Here is a 20,977-nt window from a genome sequence, read left to right as displayed (position 1 = left end):
TTCTGAATCTGAGCACAGAAGGCAAATGAAGTGAGCTACATAGACTTCAGAAACCCAATTATGACAGATGCAGGCTCTAGGAAGCCTGGTTTTAAACACAAAAGAGGCTTTTAAAAGGTTGCTGATTACAGTTAAATATGGAATTCATGTTTGCAAAAGGGTTGCAATCAAATAACTTTCCAGTTGCTAAAAGCCCTTGTGCATTATTTTTCTTTCCAGGGCATGATTTGTAAGTGGAAAGAAATTGTTAAACAATCGCAAGCTTGTAATTATAAAGTAGGAAATTCTTATTTTGAACCAAAGCCCCAGAGCAGCTAAATAGAAATTTTCTTAGAATTTGGTAGCTTTTTGAGATAAAAATAAGATTTTCAAGTTTCTATCATATTTGACCTTTACTTGGGTACTGGCTCCTTCTTGTTTTAACTTAGAGTAAAACGATTATTGTATATTAAATTCTGTGTTAAATATAGGACATGGGGTCAAAGAAATATAATTTTAGCTTCATATAAAGGAAGGGGAGATTACAGTTATTGTTTTTAATGCTAGTGACTAAGTTTCTGATATTTTTCAAATACAGCAGAAATCTCTGCATTTCTTCACGTCTGGTTTTCTCAGTGATACATTCCTATCTCTTATTATGAATGCGGGTATTGGCTGGCACTGATAATGTTTTTGCAAAGGAAACAGAAGGTGTGAGCAGACTCTTCTGATGCCCTGCCATCAGACATGCTGTGTCAACAGACTGGTTTAGATCCATATGGGAAACAAAAGTAGACTCCCTTATTGTTATTCAATGTATATACCCTTCAGAAAATGCAGTCACATCATAGCTGTTCACATCAGGGTCTGAAATGTTGAGTCTGTACCTTTTCCACCAATAGAGTGGAAAAGCAAGTCACCTCCTTGAAAAAGTCACATCCACTTTCTACAAGATGGACCCACCATGTGCATAAGTGCCCTTTGGCTAGTTGGCTCAAGTTTTAACCTAGACCAATACCCTTAAAGATTGTTGTTTCCATCTTAATGCTTCAAGATCTTTGTGACTTCATCATACAACAGTAGCAATAAGAATGCTGGATTGTAGGTATACAAAACGTAGACAGATGGTCAAAGAATGGTTAAAATAGACATCAGCTTATAAAGACATGATTAGTAAAGCAAACAGTTCATCTCTAGGTTTGCCAAGTTGGTATTTGGAATTTGCCTTTGGATAGCAATGTGAATAAGCAAGATTATATTCTCTCCTCACTTTTTGTAATACTTTTTCTTTGGGGCAGGGAAAGCACTAGTGATATAGCCTAAACTCTTTCAAACTTGATCATCTGTACTTTAAAGATTTGGGGGTATCTTGTTGATAGAGGTGGAATTACTTCTCCTAACCCCCCTCTGACTTCTGCTTGAGAGATAAGTATCACATTTCTCTCCACCATGAAAGGTTCTTAGAGGACTTTTAGGATTGTCTTGTAGTTTTGGTAAGCAGGTGTGTATATTTGATTACAGCCTTATCTACGAAATTCCTCAGACTTTATCTTCCATGACTCATAGGAATCATTTTATAAATCAGATTAGCGGAGAACGTTTGGAAGAATAAATGCATACTATTAAAATAATTTATCAGGTAAAATACCCTAGATCCTCTGAATGAAATACCTTCTAAAATGGGTTTGCTAGAAAAGGAAGAGTAAATGCATTCGAATTATATTTGAGTAAAAAAAATTCAGTGCTGTATTCTTAAAAATACTACCTTATAAAATGTTACTTAGAGTACTCAAAGCCAACATAGAAGTTTCAAAATTATGACTAACCAAGATGAGATCCACTAGATTTCTACTGGAAAATATGAAAGTAGAATAAATTAGTAGAAAATTGTTGGCTACATATATAAAGGCAGGTTATACTTCTGGAAAAGATGTTTTGTGTTAAGATAATGTAAGTTGACCTTGACCTTCTCTAGAATACATAAATAATAGGCAGTTTTGCTCTCAACCAATCCCTAATGATCAACTTTTGGTAGAAGCGATAAAAATGACCTCAAATGCCCTATTTAATTAACTAGAAATGGTATACCTATAATTCTGTATAATTCCATACCTATTAGCTTGTATCTATAACCAACATGCAGTTTTCTGGAATGTATTATAAAATAATGAGCCAGGGCTGTAATGAAGCTAACTAAATACAATTATTTATTATATGGTGGTACGTATCAATATGTTCTTTTTGAGGAACCCTCTGGACACTTCAAAAAGTGAAGACATTATTTGAACAGTCAATTCCTAAATAAAGGCCAGAATTTCTGCTCATTGTTTAGAGCTCACAGTATTACTGACTTTGGACATAAGTCACCAAAGCTGAGTATTGGTGTTTGATTTATTTATTGTTTATTCCTCATCAAACTAGACATAATTAACACATGCTGCATTAGGTAGTCACTGTATTTACATCTATCAAGTTCTTCCCCACCCTGAAAGGTCAGTGAACTGATCAAACTGGAGAAATCGATTTAAAGCTCTCCTAGTCGGAAGAGAACTGTGTCTTATAGATTTTTAAGAGCCTGATCTCTAACTCAGCTAATTCTTATCTAGCTTTTAAATTTCTTGAACAGTTCAGAAGGTAAAGAGACATCTTCATCAAAGTCATGGGTCCTAGAAGGTCTTTTTTTTTTTTTTTTGCGTTACGTGGGCCTCTCACCGTTGCGGCCTCTCCTGCTGCGGCGCACAGGCTCCGGACACGCAGGCCCAGCGGCCATGGCTCACGGGCCCAGCCGCTCTGCAGCATGTGGGATCTTCCCAGACCGGGGCATGAACCTGTTTCCCCTGCATCGGCAGGCGGACTCTTAACCACTGCGCCCCCAGGGAAGCCCCTGGAAGGTCTTTTTAGGTAGAGGTTTTTTTTTTTTAACACTTATCTTGGAGCTACCATTATAGCAGGCAGTTAATAAAAGCCAGCTAGTACTATCATTCATCTAGGGGGCACTTCACGGCTTTTAAAGCAGGAAGGACTGTTTTGATGCAACCTTTAGTTCCTTGTCACTTTTCCGGAAGCAGGGCAGCATGCAAAGGCATTAGAAATCAAGTTGATGGTCTTTCTACTTTTCTAGAGCCGTTAACTCATTTGTGCTAGGAGGTTTAGCCAGTATCATGTTACATAAGGCATTCTTGCCATTGAAATTCATGGAAAGTCAATTTTTTAATCTTTGATTCCTCATCAAATGGTTAATTTTTGTTTGAAGACTTTGGCTTAATTGGTGGTCTAACTCAAAGGTCCCTTGCCCTGTTTGGAGCTAAATCCATGAATTCCAAGGAAGATTGTTGTAGCTCAGCCTGAGGGATCTGTGACTGGGCGCTCTCAGAATCAGACTGATGGCTTCAAGTTAATTTGTATTCTGCCTGCCTGCTGTAAGTGCCATAAGTAGATGTAATCGGCTGAACACTGTGGATTCTAATTACCAGAAGTTAAATTAGCAAGTAGGGGACCGCCTGTACTTAGAAATGATTTCATCAATAGCTTTGATAATTGCATTTTCCCCTCGTAGCAAACCAAATGTTTTAAGAAGTATCTTGTTTCAATTTCTAGTTGGTAATTTCAGAAAACGTAATGGAATTACAAGACGTTTTCCCCCTCAGACCTGGTTATTCTGGAAATCATAATCCAGTGAATATTGAAGTTTTCCCAATTTCTCCTCTTCTTTGGGTTCTTCTTTTTCTTCCCCATCAGTCAATCCAGTTTCAGCATCATCATCCTTCAGGGCCTATGAGTAGGGAAATGGATTATATGTGAATTCAAATGAATTTTCATCAGAACTCAAATGACACTGGGCCTGTGGTTATACTTCCAAGCTGTTAGAAGCAAGCACTGAGATGCTGTAAATCTCCATTTGTCTGACACACATTCACATCTGCTGCTTACATATTTTTTTAAAATTCCATTTGTGCACGGAATTTTTCCCCCCAATCAGCAAGCAACATGGAAGCAATGGAAATAGCCCCTCAGAATATTGCAAGCAAAAAATGTAAAGTTGTTGCAAAGAAAACGTCAACTTTGTGTTATATTTGGCTCTGATAAAATCGCTTCTTTCGGAGGTATGATAAACATGCTATTAACCAGGCCAGTTTTCACATTCATGTAATTTAAAAGAGATCTTAAGCATCATGTAAAACATCCTTGTTACATGCAGTGGAGTAATTTATATGAAATGGGTGGCCTTTTCTTGCCTTGTTTCCTATGAAAAAGATAGTTGAGTAAGTGATTCTTAGAAAATTGTAATTTCCTGAGTTTTGCGTATACGTTTGTAATGGTTATGGGAAAAGAGGAAAAAAAAACATGCCACCAGCAAATGCATGTTTGGAGAAAAATCTACCCCAGTTCCAGTTTAAGTTTATTGTTTTACTTTCATAACAGCTCCACAGAAAGCTAGGCTGAATTAAATTGACTTACGGGTCTGTTTGATAGCAAAAGGTAAAAGGAGTTATGTTTGCAATTCTGTCAAGCTGAAATTAGCATAAAAATTAATTTTGTGGTAACAAGCAAAAATCGTGGCACAGAATTCTCAAAATTGAGTTTAAACCAATTGAATGTTCCTGATAACCTAAAACTTAAGTGTAATATAAATTGAAACACTAGAAAGCTCATAATTTCATAAAATTCATTCAAATGGTCCTCTTTATTAAAAATAAAAATATATAATGTATTTTCCCAATTAATGCAAAAAGTTTGCTCAAAAAAATCAAAGGTTATAAAGATTATAAATATTAGAAGTTTTGTTTCTAGGGGGTGTGCATTCTTATTGCTTTAAAGAATTAGAAAAAAATTAGAAATCTATAAATAGTTATTCGAAATGAAAAATGATAAAATGTTACGTTTTCCTGAACACTATTGAGGTTGAAAATTTAAAAACCTTTATATGAACTATTTGTATTATTTCTTCTGGGGACTACCTGTGTAATAATCTTTTGTATAATATGTATATATAATACATCCTTTGCTAATTTTTCTATTGGGTTGTTTGCCTCTTAGTGATTTGTAGAGACTCTGTATTTTAGTGGTCTCAATCTTTTTGTTGTTATATACTACAAATATTCTCTCTTAGGTTTTGGTTATGGTATTTTCATTGCCTTTCTTTGTGTGTGTGTGTGTGTTACTATAGAATCTCACAAAATTGAAGATAAGACATATGAGTGGTAGGCTGCTTTATATCTCTGACAAAGCAAAGCAAAATAATTTTTTTTTTTTTTTTTGCGATACGCGGGCCTCTCACTGTTGTGGCCTCTCCGATTGCGGAGCACAGGCTCCGGACGCGCAGGCTCAGCGGCCATGGCTCACGGGCCCAGCCGCTCCGCGGCATGTGGGATCTTCCCGGACCGGGGCACGAACCCGTGTCCCCTGCATTGGCAGGCGGACTCTCAACCACTGCGCCACCAGGGAAGCCCAAAGCAAAAGAATTTTAACTCCTGTCAGTGATCAAATTAAACCTGAGAAATCTTCTAGAACTCAAATGCACAGAAGTATAATCAGGCTTCAGAAAGGCTTCAGAGTCATTAGACTATAGCTCTACCATCCAACCTCCCACAACTCCCAGATTACATGGTTTTTTCCCTCTGCTCAGAGAAATCTCTTCTGTTCACTTATCCATTCATACAGAGACCCGCAGTGGTGTCTCAAAATGACACCCTCAGTCTCTGAACTGACAAGACTGCAATTTGGCTCTAGCCATCTAACTCTAATTTGATCCTAAAAAACAGACTTGGCATCATCTTACTAGAACTCATTAGGGTGGGAAGATGATAAACAGAGAGTTGAGCTGAAACAGAGAGTTGAGCTGTAGTTGGAGATGCCTTCCATTTTGTTCTTCCTGAAAAGTTTCAGGAGCCTACAATGACTTTGGAAAATTGAAAATTGCCATTATTACATCTGTGCAGAAACCTTTTCAAATCTGGTGAGCCATACACCACTTAATTAGGAAGTTTATACTTGGATGTTTCCTTGAATAGTAAAATGTTGCTTTACTGATAGCCACAGGCAGGAAAACAACATAATTATTTAAATATTAATCTTTTAACTTGGGGTGTTGCTAATAGAAAAATGATAGTAAAGTGACAGGAAAAGACTACTGAATTTAAGGGGAGGACTTGAGGCAGTGAACCCACATTGCCCTTTCAGAACCTCAGCTGTGCGTCAGTCTTTAATACTGTCTGAAAAGATGTGTTGAGAAAATGGCAATGTAGGTAATTTGCCTCCTGTAAGATTTTGATTTTTTTTAATAGCAAACTATTTAACGCACATTTTTGTCTGAAAAAATCTTCACACCACTCCATCATGAAAAAAATTTTCATGGATTAAAATACTTTTTCAAAATCTCTTTCAGAACTGACAATTTACATATGTTTCAGCTCAGTGTCATTTGAAAGAGCTGAGCTATTAAATCGCCTTCTCTCTAAGTGGTTTTTGCCCTAATGAAAGGTGCATGACCATTTCTGCAATTATTCTGCATGGAATAGGGCTAAATTTTTGATAATTTCTCCGTGCTGCTGTTTTATCAGTGAAGTGATTAAGTCTATTCTTGTCCCAAAGGCCGAGCTTAAGCAAGACATTTTCTGTACCATTACATTAAATTAAGACCTATTAAATCAGCAGCTATTATAATATCTCAAGAGCAGTAGTCTCCCCACCACACGCACCAAGGGACAAAATGCAGAGGAAAATGCATGTAAGCCCAGCAGTTCTGAGAGTTTGATAAATTGTAGTGGGAAAAGCTGTGTTGGGAAAAAGACCTTGTTTTAAATTTCAAAAATTTGGTGCACATGCTTCTGGCTTGATTCAACATTCAAAAGGTGTTTAGTTGTACTTGGATAAACCATCAGAAGGTGCATTTGTTCATTCTATGTTAAATTGTTCAGATTTGGAATTGCTAAGGCATGCTAAAAAGGGAGCGTAAGACACTACATTTTCTTTCTGTGCCCATCTATTAAAACTTGAGCTTTCTAATACTGTTCTATTTAATCAGTAATCTTAAAATGAAAACCCTTTATCTTAAAAAAAAAAAATCAATTTAGTTCAGCCTCTTGATGTGTGTCAGAATGGTACACCCTCAGCTGCGGAGCCCCGGCTGCCAGGCCACTAAATGTAGTTGAGCGTTGACTAAGGGTGTCTCATAGCAGAGGAAACCTACCGCAAGGGACAGTCCAGAACAGTCATGAGACATAATACAGATAAGGAGGACACAGAGGGAAGAAATACAAATTTAAATATCCACACACGTTAGTAAAAGCCGTGGAGAAATGACCTTTCCAGACCTCTGACTTTGCAAGTTGATTTTGCCCCTCTGTATTTTTAGTGCTTTTAAGCCATTATAAAAGTCTTAAATATGTATCCTTTTCTGTATACAAATATTATGTATCACTACCATTTTGTTGTTATTGCAGAATATTTAAAAATTCTTCCTTGGTTATAAAATCTTATCATAGAGACATATAGTCATGAATATTGAAATTTGAATTTCTGTTAGTTCTTATATGGAGTGAAATGGTACAACTTACTGATTTCTGTATTTACTATTTTTGAGATCTTGGTCATTTATCCATGTCATAATAGGGGTAATAAACACTGCTACTATCCTATAAATTAGTCTTACATCATACAGAACAAATTCCACAAAGAAAAATACAAATTTCTTGTCCTAGGAAGAAATGCTGTAGTAATCATTTAACATTATTTAGTGTTTTAAACTGTTAATTCTAGCAAACATGAAAACCACATTTGAATTTTAACGTAGTTATGAAAATGATAGTATTAGATTTCCAATGTTTCATAGACATAGCTCAAATTCACATACAAATTATTCAGTACATCCATGTCCATCTAGAAAGTTATTACTACTGTTATTAATCTCCCAAATATGTTGTCTAAAGAAATCTGTATCACGTCCTGCTGGTTACGGAAAATGCTGAAATAAAACGAGACATGATTTAAAGCTTCAGTTTCTATGTAACAAATTAACTGAAAAGAAAAATCCTTATTAGACATCTGTGGTTGAACACTGGCACCTGGGCTTCTGTGGCTGTGATTAGAAACTTTGAGAAAGATATAACCCTTGATACTCTGAGCTCATGGTGAAGCTCTCCGAGTGTGAGTGCAGGCATAGCATTCATTCTACGGCTCTGAAACCAAGCAGAAGTTCAAGTGAAAAATGAGCCTATGTGAAATTGTTGTCAAGAGACATTACAGTGTCTTTGAGCAAAGTGTTTAAAACTCAGGCTAGGGAGAGGGATTAGTGTCCTGAGTGTGTGGATAACTACACAAATGTACTAAAAATACCTTCCTTAACTAAATTGGTCTTAAGGAGATTCACATATTTAAGAGTTCAATTAGTAGTATAATAAGAATTTATAAAACTGCCTATATATGTTGCTATTAGGGAATAAATAGAAATTTTGAATTATTTGAAGGGAAGCATTGATAATTGAAAATGTTACTTCTCTGAAAAATCTTCACATTTACTTTTTGTTAATATAGATTTATTTATTGGCTGCGTTGGGTTTCTCTAGTTGTAGATAGCGCGCTACTCTTTGTTGCAGTGCTCAGGATTCTCATTGCGGTGGCTTCTCTTGTTGCGGAGCACGGGCTCTAGGCACACAGGCTTCAGTAGTTGTGGCACACAGGCTCAGTAGTTGTGGCTCGTGAGCTCTAGAATGCAGTCTCAGTAGTTCTGGTGCACGGGGCTTAGTTGTTCCACGGCATGTGGGATCTTCCCAGACCAGGGATCAAACCCGTGTCCCCCGCATTGGCAGGCGGATTCTTAACCACTGTGCCACCAGGGAAGTCCCTACATTTACTTTTTATATGAAATAAGTTGTTCCTTAGAAATATCCAATATGAATATGATTCCAATAGAGAAATGAAGAGACATTTAATTATTATACTTATTAATAGTAGACTTTATTCTGAACCAAATCACCTAGCTCGTTTAGGAAAGATAGATAACAGTGTAAAGGACACTCAGATTGCTTCCTTGGGCTTGGGAAGATAACTCAGCCAGATGGATTTTATAACTTGCATTATGGTTCTAATTGTCCCTAAGTGAAGAGTTTTGCCTTAAAATTCTACCCCATTCTTTAGAACCAGCTCATACTTCTCTCACTTGCCTTGTATAACTCATTACTCCTGAGCGCTCATAATTGAGCTGGATGTTTGTATAGGGATGGTAGCTTTCATCAAGTGTGATAAATAGCTATAAGACTTAGTATTTAACAGTGATTATGAACAGTGATGATGATAAAAAGATGTCCCGCCCAAGAGGAAGAACAGGTACTCTTTATTCTGTTTCTCTAGCTCTAGGCACAATTAAGAGAGGCTAAACAGATGTAATACAAATATTCAGGTATCATTCCAATACGCTGGGCCTACCAATTTGGCCTTGATGGTCATGGATGCCCTTTCCTGGTCTATGTGCTTAGGAGACTGGAAAACCCTAACCACACGTTTCCATTGTACTTTGGGATGTTGAGTCATGACTGAAAGGATTGCAAAGCATTTCTAAAACTATGACAAGTGTCCAGATATTGTTTATTTCTATATTTATCTGGCATAAATGAATAAACTGCCTATTCTTAAATTTTTGATAAAATAAGAAGAAACATGGAATGAATACATTACCTGATCTTTCATGGTCTTCCCTAAATCTTTCACATCTTTCATGTTGATGGCATTCTTCCCTCCCTTTTCCTTTCCCTTCTTTTTGTTTTTCTTTTTGAACAAGCATTTCTTACAGATACAAAAGCAGCACGTCAGGACTAAAAGGACTGCGACTACGGCTATGGCAATTAAGGCCCACGGTGGCACTGAAAGAAAACAAATGCAGAGACTGTTAGTAATAAAGCATTTACATCTGCAAAACCTTTAAATTCATGGGTTGTAAACATACCTGTTCACTCATTCATGCGTATTTATTGAGCTCTAGGCACACTGTTCTGCATTGCTTTATCCATGTTGTTTCCCTAGCCTAGAGTGTTTCTATCTTTTCCCCCTCGCCCGTCCAGGCATGCCAAATGTCATCTCCTCCCTACAGCTTTCCCTGCCCCTCCAAGCTAGATTTTCAATGATCCACTCCTTCATTTCTTCAGAGCTTACCTCTGGAGTCTGGCCTTTGAGTTCAAGCCCTGGCTCCACCATTTTACTAGCTGTGTGACCTTGGGCAAGTTGCCTAACCTCTCTCTGTCTCAGTATCCTCATCTCTAAAGTGGAGGTAAATTGGTGGGTACCTGATAGTCTTTCTGAATATTAAAATAAGATGCAGTACCTGGCACATGGCAAAAACTTAATATTAGCTGCTATTACTCATCTATCAAATACTATAGGTTCTATTAATATGCCCTGGGCACAGTGGAAGGGGTAGATATTAATCAAGACAACAGAAAGACAAATGTAAAGTCCTAAAAGTAGTGAAGATTAGGAAGAAGGACTTGGTGCTCTGAAAGTTGATCATGGGGAGATTTACCCATGCAGGGTCTCTGGAGGTAGGGCAGCGGTTATAAACCCAGGCTTAGATTCAGGCTTGGCCACTTACAGGCTTCGTAACTGGCCAGATTATGTGTGTTGAATTGCTGTTTCCCTCTCTATAAAATGAAGGTAATAGTGGTACCCATTTCATCTCTTTTCAAGGTTGAGTTAATAGACTAAAAATCTTAGAATGGCACCTAGCACACAGCAAGAATTCAATTAATATTAGCTTTTTAAAAAAAATATTCAAGGCATAGGGCTAAGTACTGTGGGTGACACAGCTCAGAGTACCTATGGGGGCATAAAAAATGCACAGCAATAAATATATAAAACGAAAGAGGTGAATACACTGAGAGGGGTTTGATGGATATGCTAAGAAATTGAGAGGAGGAAGAGAGAATTTTTAGATAAGAGCGTAGACTTCCGATTCACAGGGTCTGTTTAATAAAGCACACACAAATAAAGACACTCAAGCATTTTTTTCTATGACACGTTGTCCAGCTACTAAAAGTAACTCTATTTTCTCATTTGGCATCCCCTACACATGTGCTTATAAAACAGTCAGGTCTCATGGAAACACGGAGGATTTCAGTTTGCCTAGAAAGTCATTCAACTATTGAGATTAATCACAAGAAGCAGTAATTAGATTTGCCTGTTGTAATCAAAAAAGACATTAGTTACTGAAATGGTAAGAAAAAGTGCTATTTTCTTCTAGCTACATAAACATCATTAGTATCAATGATTGCTGAACACAGGTAGGAGTACTTTGATGCCGTAAAAACACCTAAAAATTAATTTCAACTCTGAGAAAATCCGCTCTCTTGGCTCCTTTTGCATTTAGCTTCATAGTGAAGAAGACTTACTATGCGTATTATTCTAGCTTATGAAAGATGACTAGATGTTACCCTAAGGACATATAAAACCATAACTGCTGAAATTGTGTTTTCAGCTAAAGAAAGATTTGTGTGAAAGTTACAGATAAGCCCATACCCAAAGACATGCTTTCTTATAGGTCTCTAATCTCATTAAGCAATCATATTTTTAAAAAAATGTAAAGGGAGCTTATGTACCCAATGATAGCATTCACAATACTTCATTTAAAAGCTTCTACCTCTTTTGATCTAGTTAAAACCCTGCCATGCGTGAAGGAGAGAGCCTGTGTATTCACTGCGGGTGAGACAGTAGAATAATGACCCTTCATTTTGAACCTCGTAAATTATTCTCCTAGTTGGACTTGCGTGATAGTCTCTCAGAGAGCTACATAAAAGTCTCTTAAATTACACAGGGCAAGACAGAGATCATTTGACAACTTAACAAAAAGAAAATAGACAGTGACAGCACAGGAACATTATTTAAAGGAGGTAAAGAGATAGGAACATAGGATTACAGGAAGAAATTTGAAATAGTGCAACTTGAAGGTGAATTATAATCACTGAAAAAAACTTTTGTTTTTTGACTTCTATTTCTTATAGTGCTGCTGTCTTCTAGATTTGCTTTCAGCTGATCTTCTGAATAGCTTAATTTTAACTTTGAATATATGAAATAAACAAACATTTCCTCACAACTTACTGGTACCTTTAGATGGAATTTTAAAAAAGCCTTAATGCTATCATTTTGTGTACCCATATGAAAACTGGACTGAATAGTTAATTATAAACCACCATTTTAAATTAAATGCAGTTATTTAAATTGAATTTTCATGCTAACGATCTTATTTCGTAGAGCAACTAAATTTCGAAAGTTTAGTCAGAAACACCATCCACAGTATTATTACTTTGTAGCATTTATAGAAATAAGTTTCAATTAGTGAGCAAATCTCATGAAATATATTTTGGATTACGCTAAAAATTTATCGAAGACCTACTTATTATGGGCCAGCAGCTGTGCTACGGCTTTACATACATTAAATCTCATGTAATCTTCACAGAAGTTTTGTTCATTATCCCTTCAATTTTATAAAGGAAAAACTACAGATTGAATAGTAGGAGAAACTGAAATATATTTTTACATCATTAGGTTAAAAATATACATATTATACATGTATACAAAGGAAAAGTCCTTGTGGGGCTGTGAAGCCTATTTAATAGGATATTTTACTTTTGAAAAAAAATGGAGAAAATAACAGCAAAAGATGCTGCTGAGAGTGATTTCTTTATTTCATTTAAATATAAAATATAGTTTCAATCAAAAATAGGCTCATCAAAATATTGCTGCTGGCAGAAAGCTATCAGCTTATTGTTATTGCTACCCAACTATCATTAAATGGAATTTTATAACATGAATTTTAGCATTTAACTTAAGGACCTTTCAACAGAAAATAATAGACTAATGTAAAAGCTCTCCATTAAAAATGTAATTTTCATCTTCTAGTTAATGAATTAATCTCACATATCATTTAACCTGAAGGTAAACCGATGTGTAAGAATTAAGCCAAAGTCAATTCTGCTTCTGATGTTTTAACTTAGATTTTGTGGTACACAGAATAATGAGTCCTCAAAAATGTCCACATTCTGATTCCTGGAACCTGTGACTATGTTACCTTACATAGCAGAAAGGACTTTACAAATGTGATTAAGGATCTTGAGATGGCGAGTTTATCCTAGGTTATCCAGATGAACCCAGTGTATTCACTATGGTCCTTCTCAGTGAAAGAGGCAGGCAGGAGTTTCAGAATCAGAGCGATTTGAGGATTCTGTGCTGCTGATTTTGAAGATGGAGGAAGGGACCATGAACCAAAGAAGGTAGGTGACCTTTAGAAGCTGGAAAACGCAAGGAAAGGGATTCTCTCCTACAGCTTCAAAAGAATTAGGTCAGGGTTTCCCTGGTGGCGCAGTGGTTGGGAGTCCGCCTGCCGATGCAGGGGACCTGAGTTCGTGCCCCGGTCTGGGAAGATCCCGCATGCCGCGGAGTGGCTGGACCTGTGAGCCATGGCCGCTGAGCCTGCGCGTCCGGAGCCTGTGCTCCGCAATGGGAAGAACTAGTTCACATAGTCATTATAAAACAACAACAACAACAACAAAACTATGGAGTTTTCTCAAAAAAGTTAAAAGTAGAACTACCATGTGGTCCAGCAATCCCATTCTGGGTATTTATTGAAGGAAACAAAAAAATCACTCTCTTGAAGAAATATCTGCACCACCATGTTCACTGCAGCTTTATTCACAATAGTCAGGATATACAAGTAACCTAAGTGTCCATCAATGGATAAATGGATAAAGAAAATAAATGGATAAAGAAAATAGAATATTATTCATCCATAAAAAAGGTTCCTTCTGTCATTTGAGACAACATGGATGACCCTTGAGGGCATCAGGCTAAACGAGAAGTTAGAGACATAAGTCATACAGACAAATACTCTGTGATGTCAGTTAAATGTGGAACCTAAAAAGTTGGAACTCATAGAAACAAAGAGTAGAACGGTGGTTACCTGGGGCTGGGGGTGGGTAGGGGAAATGGGGAGATGTTGGTCAAAGGGTACAAACTTTCAATTATGAGATGAATAAGTTCTGGGTGTCTGATGTACAGCATGGTAACTGTAGTTAACAGTACTCTATTGTATACTTAAAATTTGCTTAGAGAGATCTTAATTGTTCTTACCACATACACACAAAATGGTAATTATGTGAGGTGATGGGTATGTTAAATGACCTTATTGTTGTAATCATTTCACAATATATACGTATATCAAATCATCATGTTGTACAACTTATACAATGTTATTTGTTAATTACCTATCACTAAAGTTGGGAAGAAAGAAGGAATCAGCCCTGCTGACAATGTGATTTTAGCTCAGTTAAACACATTTTGGACTTCTGACCTCCAAATAATAAATTGTGCAGTTTTAAGCCAGTGATTTTGTAGTAAGTAATTACAGCAGCAATAGGAAACTCAATAGAGACAAAGCAGACCTCAAGAGATTTATAACATATGCTGCATATAGATGACTATGCAATTGGAATATTAATGTGGGCTATTTCTGTATATGTGGTGATCTTTTCTTCTTATTCACCGTTTTTATCTATGCCTTCTGCAACCATTTTCATGATACTAACAGTGCACTCAAGACTCTCTCAGAGATAACCAATGATTTTCTTCTGGCTAAACCCAAACTACATTGTCAGTGGTATGAAAAAGTCTTGATCATGTATTCCTTCTTGAAAATTTCTTCAGCTTTTGTTTCTACTACCCTTATCAGCACCTCCTTCTGTGGCTCGGACATTTTCTTCTCTTTCCTTTCCCAATCCCCAGTGTCAGATGGAGTCGTTATTCAAGGCGTTTAGCTCTGTGCTCATCTTCACATTCCCTCGTTAATAAGCACATCCTTTCCCATGCCTTAAACTGTAGGTCAGTTACTGTCCCTTCTTCTGTTCTCTAGAACTGTGTTCCCAACTGTCTAGGAAATGTTCCCTATGAATCTTTCATCATCTTCTCAAACCAGTTCTCAAACCAGCTATGTGGCTTCTGTCAGTGCTTCTATAATTTCCTGCCTTAGACATTGGAACCATGTGGAAATTCTAATTCCCATTTCCAACTGATTGGCAAGTCTTGTCATTTCTTTGATACATCTGATCTCCCTTCCCATCAGTTATCTCTTCTCTCCATTTTACCCATCCATTGTCATTGAACAAAACTTTCTTTTTTTAGAAAATTTTATTGAAGTATAGTTGAATTACAATGTTCTGTTAACTTCTGCTGTACAGCAAAGTGATTCAGTTATACATATATATCATTCTTTTTCATATTCTTTTCCATTATGGTTTATCACAAGGTATTGAATGTAGTTCCCTGTGCTACACAGCAGGACCTTGTTGTTTATGAGCACAACTTTTCTCATACATACTTTTCAGTCATTTTGTGCATAGCTTTCACAGTCCTCTGTGTTTGGCTCACCCCACCTATCCACCTTTCTTTCTCACTGTTCTCCTATACCACCTGTAGTCCCTCCAGACAGGGCAACTCATTGTACTTTGCTCAGTTCTACCCCCATGTTTTTCTAAAGCAGATTCCTTCTTTTTTGAAATGGCTTTTCTTCTTCCTCTTTGGTCATTTAAATAATACTTACTTTTCAAGGCTCAACACAAGTCTCACTGAGTGTTGACAGATTTTTAAATAAAAATATTGCATATATTTGCTAAAATTTCCCCCTCCCAGCCAGTGGGAAACGGGGACTATGTGGTATAATACACTGGGTGGTTTGTTAGACTGGCATAAAAATGACATATAATGTAAAAATAAAAAGACAAACCTGTAAAAAAATGTATAAAAGGTATTTAATAAACTCCTTCCTACACATGAAATTCACTTCTTGCTGACTTAAAACTCAGCTCTTTGTAGATTATTCATGACATGAAGCATGGATATTTAATGCAAACACAATAAAATTAATTTGGAACCAGTTAGAAATAAATTTTCATTAGCTGGTCTTCTGTTGGAAAAACCCCAAACAACTGTTTTCCCTTATCAAGAGAGGCTGTCCTTTCATGGGAAGTCGGCAGTTTAAAAAAGTAATTATTTAATCAAACACATATTTATGGACCATCTACTGTGTGTCAGGCATTTTTCTCAGGTCTGGGGTACAGTGCTAAGCATGGTTTCTGCAATCATGAAGCTTTCTATTGACTTCCCAGGTGTTAAATCTAGGTCTAATTTACTTTTTTAAAAAAGTAACTTTCCGTATTTGCCAAGCTCAGTACTCAGAACATAATATAGTACATTTTCAGGTAGAAACTACATGGCTTAATATGCCCCTGTGGACAAATTTAGAACTCCAGGGGTATGTTTATTGATGAACTCAGCAAGTAAATATTCTTTCTACAATAAAAATGTAACTCTCAAACTGAAAAGCCTCATTTCCTGCCTCAACCCCCCCCCCCCACAGGGCGTTTGGCAGTAAATAAATTTCTTAAATTATTTACTTAAGGGGCCCTGACATATACATAAAGAAAAAGTAGACACTCCAAATATCCTTTTCTTTAATAGAGCAAGAAATATCCTTTTCCTCAATATATGGTGACATCAAAGATAAAAGTCTCACCAAGAACAAGGTATTTCAGAGAGTACATTTATAAAAGGGAAAATTTTAGCATTACTGATAGCAGTCATGTGTGTCAACCTTATGCTCCCAGATCTGAAATCTACTCATCAGACATGCGTTGTGCCTCAGACCTACAGAATGAGCAGTTGGCGAGAAGAGCTTTTTCTAATTTACACAAAGTGCCCTATGGCTGAGGGGAGGCCTGCTCAAGCTCTTCTAATTCTGAGCTCTCACCTCCAAAGAGACTTTTCTTTCCCCTCTCTGAAATACCTGACTCGGTACTATCTGCTTAATGGTGCTCAGTAAATGGCTTGAAAGAAACCCACGTCCCCACATTCTTGAGCTCAAGTAGGAGAGAAGTGGACAGTCTCTGAGGCCCACCACCCTCCCATGTGTGTCTTCTGTGGGTCAGCTACTCAATCCCATGTCCTCGGCTCTGATCCTCTCCTTCCTCATTCCCAGTCAGCTACTGCAGTCTCCTGGGCTGGCAAACTTTGATGGCTTTACTCATTGGGTTCAAGGTTTAATCGAGGACAAAACTTACTGTTTTTTGTCTTTCTGCCTTGATTTCACTTTCTGGAGCAGCTCTGCATTATCTTTCCATTTCATTCCCATCTATCATATTAAGAAACAACCTTAAATTCATAACTCTTTCACAAGATGAGCCATATTTTCCTCTCTGAGAAATGTAAGCTTGTACTTTTATATCAATTCTTGTTATGTGAGCCAAGAGCCTCAAGATACAGAGGTAATATCATTGCTATGGCCACTGCAAAAATTCAGCAATATCTTCAAGCATTTTCTACCTTTGATGTCTCTGTTTGTCATATGAGTGCCTCACCACTGCACTAAGGTATGTGTAATTCATTTTATGAATAATTTATATAAAAAACTTAATTCTTACATTTACTGAAGATTTTTGCCAACTTCCAGTTTTACCCCATACAATCCATCTTTCTAGATCATTATACGTTGATGCAAGATGCAGAATACAATAGAAAAACAATAATTTTGCTCTCAACCAGTAGGAAAAATAAGCTATGTCAGAGCTTTGCTTTTAGACTGTTTATAAATAATTATTAAAAAACAGACAAGGATAATCATTTTTCAAAAATTGGCAAAAAAAAAAAGGAAAAAAAGAAAAGAAGCCTTGCATTTTAAAGCTTTTTCTAAATTACAGAATGCAAATGGAAAAAAAAGTTCTGCAAATATGTGGAGTAATACACTCATTAACCACCTCTGGAGACAGACTGTTAAATGCAAGATTTGAAATAGTGTATGAAGTAATTCAGAATATGGCTTAAGATTAAACCAACCAGTCAAAGGTCAGAATGAAGAATTTCTCATTATAGACCGAAATGGCTTCAAAGACCATGCATTCTTGGCTTCTGGGTATTAAACTTATTTTTCTTCACTATTTAGAATGGTAGTCCTAAGCCCCCTTTGAATTGTATGCTCTTTTTAGAATATGACAAAAGCTATGGGCTCTTGATGGGAGGATGTGTGTATGTGTGTGTTGTGTGTTTGTTTAAATTTCCACACAATTGGGAGTGTGTGGTACCCTTGTGGAGATTACAGTTCCCTAGGTCTAGAAGACCATTGGATTCTGAAGTAAAAACTCCTTTCTGAGAGCATCAGAGTAAAATTCAAGATTAGTGAGTTGGGGAAAATGTAGTCTTTATTTGGTCATTTAACCCTTCACTTATTTCTTCTGGGCAGTCTGCTGTGTGCTTATACTATGCTGGGGGTGGTGGGGAAACAGAACCCAGAGAAGATGGGCCCCTTTATCTAGGAGATTATGAAGACTAACTCCCAGGAATAAACTACAGGAGACAGGAGCCTATACAGAGTTAAACACAGAATTCAGTGGAGTAGGTGGGCTCGGCAGGTAGCAGGTTAGAGAAGAGCAAGATAAAAGGTCCTAGAGTTCAAGGAAGGCTTCATGGAGGAGGTGGGTCTTGAGGTGAGCTTTGAATCCTTGCTTGGTACACAGTGAAAATAGTGTTTGGGGACTCCAGTTCTTTTCTTCCCTCCTTCCCTTCCTGACTCCCTCCCCTCCTGTCTATCTGTCTCCCTCCTTCCCTTTTTTCCTTTCTCCTTCCTTTCCTTTGGGTTTTAGACTCCTTTTAATCTAACTTATCACCCAGTGACTACCTTGCTAAACAAAGCTCTCAATAAGACACGGACTTATGAAAATCTACATTAGATTTTTTTTATCATAGTAAATGGAAAGACATTTCTTTGAGGTAAACACACGTGGCCTTCCCTGAATACCCTTCAGAATTACCTTCTTAAGAACACATTTCACATTTCCTCTAATGCAGTTCTGTTCAGTTTTCCAATATGAGCCCCTGACAGAAAGCAAACTGGAAGATGTGTCTGTATAAATATGCTGTAAAAATGATCCAAGTCATTGACTTGAGTCAGCTACTCGTGGCTTTTTAAGGTGGATGGATTGTGTATAAAATAATGTAGGAGAGAGGCTCGCTCATTCATTCATCCATTTGAATGTCTATTTAACACGGTAATGCTCAACACATTGGAGGAATAGTGAAGTTTGAAACAATTTTCTTAATCAGCTTCCAGTCCAGTTGGTCAGATTTGATTAACAGACATGAAGCAGTTGTGAACAATACCAGATAGCATGTTAAATGCCAAATTAAATGGGGCCTTTTGTTAGATTCTAATTCTATATAGTCACAGCAATCTTATTCTACTTGTCCGATGAGCACTAGTTTAGAATGATTTTTAAAAACTTTAAAATTTAATAAAGTTAACACATAAAAAGACTTCAGTAAGATACACTGCTTTGATATGCACAAAATCACAACCTATACATTGATACATTTTTACCAGAACCTCTATCCATTGATCTGATTTCAGTATGTGTTGCTCTATTGAACAAATTCACAGGCCCTGCTGAATACCTTGTTAAGGTTATCGATGTTTCTGGCTGAATGCAAGGATCAGTCTTGGTAACAAAAATTAGTCGACTGAAGTCCATTTTATCTGCACAGGTATTAACCAAATAATTAATTTTATAAAATGCCTGTAATAATCATCTGCTTTCAACGATGAGGCCAAGTCATCCATATCTTCACAGTATTGGAATGTCTGAAACTTGACATGGAAAATGACATTGGGTCTTCAGGCAGAGATAAGCTCCCCTCACAGCTTTCAGGGGATTTAGATAAGGCTGCACAGTTGACTCAGGAGCTTGCTTTCTGCAGCCTCCAGGGAGAAGTGTGTTGGTAAACATAGAGGGATGCCAGGTAAGTTGGCAGAGATGAAGGCAATTCACTCGCTAATCAGTGCTGAAGCTCTTGGAAGTTTGTAACAGTTTTCAGTCATGCTGTGGACGACACAATTTTGTGGTTAAAGGGAAATCCATTTATCCTGTAACATTTGTAGCATGTCTCTCTCGAGTTTTGATTTCTAAGTTCAAAACTAAGAAAAATTATGTCTCGGGTTTTTCTTCCCATAGCGGAAGCTAACTTTCTTCTTGACTTTTGTTTGCTAAGGCTTCAAATTAAGCATCTCTTGGATCCTGATCCAATTAGTATCTGGTTTTATTTTGATGCCTTGAATTTGGTCGACTAGGTCTTTAATCTGTTGTCTGTTTTTGGCAAAGATGCCAAGAAAAAAGAGACTTTCCCAAGCATTGAATATAGCACCCGTTGTTAACTTTGGAATAATTCAATAGTTGAGAGTCTACTTGTTTCTTTACTAAGAAATTTAATGTTATTAGGATGAAATCCAATTATGATAAAAGAATGTCAGGTAAATGGGCAGATATATTCCCTGCTTCCCTATGCTCTTTTATAACAGTTAGAAGAAACAGACAAACAAAAAGGCCGTTTGGTTTCATTACCTGCTTTTTGGAAGGATTTTTCTCCCCTGTATTTCCTGTTTATTATTCTAGGAGCAAACGATGCGTTTTTAGAATTCCCTGTAACTTGGAGAGATTTGATTGTACTGACAGGAGAACTGTGTGGTTGCCGTGCATGAGCGAAGAAGGGCAGGACATTCGAGTCTTTCCAGTCATGAAAGGGAAGCGTCAGGTTCATTAATTTCATCACTATACAAAGTGACAGGTAGACAACAGTGAAAGCAAAGCCGCTCACTTGTCTAGCTATCCACAGGACATTTCGCCTTGATGATCCAACGGATCGCTGCTGCTACAGACCACACTTACTAATTTTCCTTTCCAACTGTGGTTTTCTCTGTTTATCTCAGTCTGTTTCTCTCCTTGGCAATTTTATGTGTCCAATTCACAATCTGTAGCATCATTTCTTTTTTTTTTTGTTTCCTGGTTCTTGGATGTGAACTTTCATTTTCAGTTTATAGCTCCCAAGATCCTTGATTTATTTCCTGTTCTTGCTTTTGACGGGGTTTCCCTATGCTGGTCAATCTTGTATATGGTGACTTTTTCTTTATTTTTTGTTTTTC

The 20,977-nt window shown here is 37.0% G+C and overlaps 1 protein-coding gene across 2 annotated transcripts in view; it reads right to left on the bottom strand.

Moving 5' to 3' along the window:
* The window catches only part of SYT1 (synaptotagmin 1), a gene marked incomplete at both ends in the record, with an annotated part of 539,644 nt that overhangs the window by 135,338 nt on the left and 383,329 nt on the right, over nt 1–20,977 (bottom strand). Inside the window, 2 exons of one of the 2 annotated variants that reach the window (XM_082850419.1) lie at nt 3,629–3,751; nt 9,652–9,836. In XM_082850419.1, the coding sequence (XP_082706545.1) occupies nt 3,629–3,751; nt 9,652–9,836 (308 nt within the window). The remainder of the gene's footprint in view (nt 1–3,628; nt 3,752–9,651; nt 9,837–20,977) is intronic. The other variant, XM_082850418.1, reaches the window with a different exon arrangement.

The sequence above is a fragment of the Leucopleurus acutus genome, assembly GCF_964270905.1.
Source record: "Leucopleurus acutus genome assembly, chromosome: 11".
NCBI classification, from domain to species: Eukaryota; Metazoa; Chordata; class Mammalia; order Artiodactyla; family Delphinidae; genus Leucopleurus; species Leucopleurus acutus.
The sequence above is the reverse complement of the archived record's forward strand: the minus strand, read 5'-3'. Positions and strand labels throughout refer to the sequence as shown.